This window comes from Phalaenopsis equestris, unplaced genomic scaffold (assembly GCF_001263595.1).
Source record: "Phalaenopsis equestris unplaced genomic scaffold, ASM126359v1 Scaffold193791, whole genome shotgun sequence".
NCBI classification, from domain to species: domain Eukaryota; kingdom Viridiplantae; phylum Streptophyta; class Magnoliopsida; order Asparagales; family Orchidaceae; genus Phalaenopsis; species Phalaenopsis equestris.
The window spans coordinates 1-1,080 of record NW_018213740.1 but is presented as its reverse complement, the minus strand read 5'-3'; the positions used below and the strand labels follow the sequence as shown (position 1 = coordinate 1,080).

The 1,080-nt window shown below is 36.9% G+C and overlaps 1 protein-coding gene across 1 annotated transcript; it reads right to left on the bottom strand.

Moving 5' to 3' along the window:
• Positions 1-176: 176 nt before the first annotated feature.
• On the bottom strand, positions 177-923 carry LOC110034831 (cationic peroxidase 1-like; the record flags this gene model as incomplete). The annotated part of the gene is made up of 2 exons (XM_020739070.1): positions 177-580; positions 758-923. Coding segments are annotated over 2 exons (552 nt in total), but the record flags the coding sequence as incomplete, so codon positions are not given.
• Between the last annotated feature and the right edge of the window lie 157 nt (positions 924-1,080).

Genomic DNA, 1,080 nt, shown 5'->3' with positions numbered 1-1,080 from the left:
ATATATAATAATAATAATAATAATAATGAGAAACTGATATAAACAGCTCACAAGATAACAATTTCATGAAATTTCAAACCAAGTGTACTGTAATTTTGTATTATTACATAAAATGCAGCTTGATTAAACTCGGTATATGAATCCGCAAATAATTCGAAGAAACGGTGCACCCCTCCTTAACAGCGGTATATATCTTAGTTTATGACCCTACAGTTTAGCCTGATCTCTCCCTGGCCACCAGTAAGTGGGGATATAGCCCCCATATTCTGGATTGCCGAAACAAAGTCTGCAAAAAAGTTGTCGGAATTTGTAACGTATGAGCTCACTTGAGAGTCTGTAGAGCCATTATTGAAGAGTTGTTGATCAGAGTGCAAAAGGCCATTACTATTCACTAAGCTGTTGTAGTATTCATTGTCAAATACTACAGGAGTTTGAAAATCAAAAGGAGAAAGGTTGTTGTCTCCTCCAACGCTCGGGCAATTGGATTTCAGTGAGTTGGCGAACAAGGGATTAATGTTGGTTTCATTATAGATCCGAGTTCGAAATGTGGAGCACCTTGCTTGACCAATTGTGTGACCTCCTGTGAACAAATGAACCGAATTCAAGTAAAAACATCTGGGGCTAACCATACATACATTTAAGATTTGCTTTATGTGTATGATATTTTGAATGGTAGTCAATTATTTCTCATGTTGAGGATTATTTTTTAAGGATATTTGGCTTTATGTAATCGAGTTGGTGGTGAACGTTCAAATACCTGATAGGGCAACCAAATCGTTGGTGGAAAGGCCTTTCTTAACAAAAGCTGATATAAGAGTGCTGAGGTCCGATGCTGGGCTGGGAATGTCGCTGTTGGCTTCACTCAAGCTTGCAGTAGTAGAATCTCTTCTCCCAAGTAGCACCTCCCATTCGGGGCCACCAAGCTAAGAAAGAAGAATTTAATTTAATTTTATATTGTATTTATTGGACTAGCTAGTCAGAGATTAATGTTAACAAGTGCAAACGAGTTGGTTAATTGGTTAAATGTTGGATGTGAATATTTTCATATTGGTGATTCCTTCATACAAAAAAAAAAAAAAA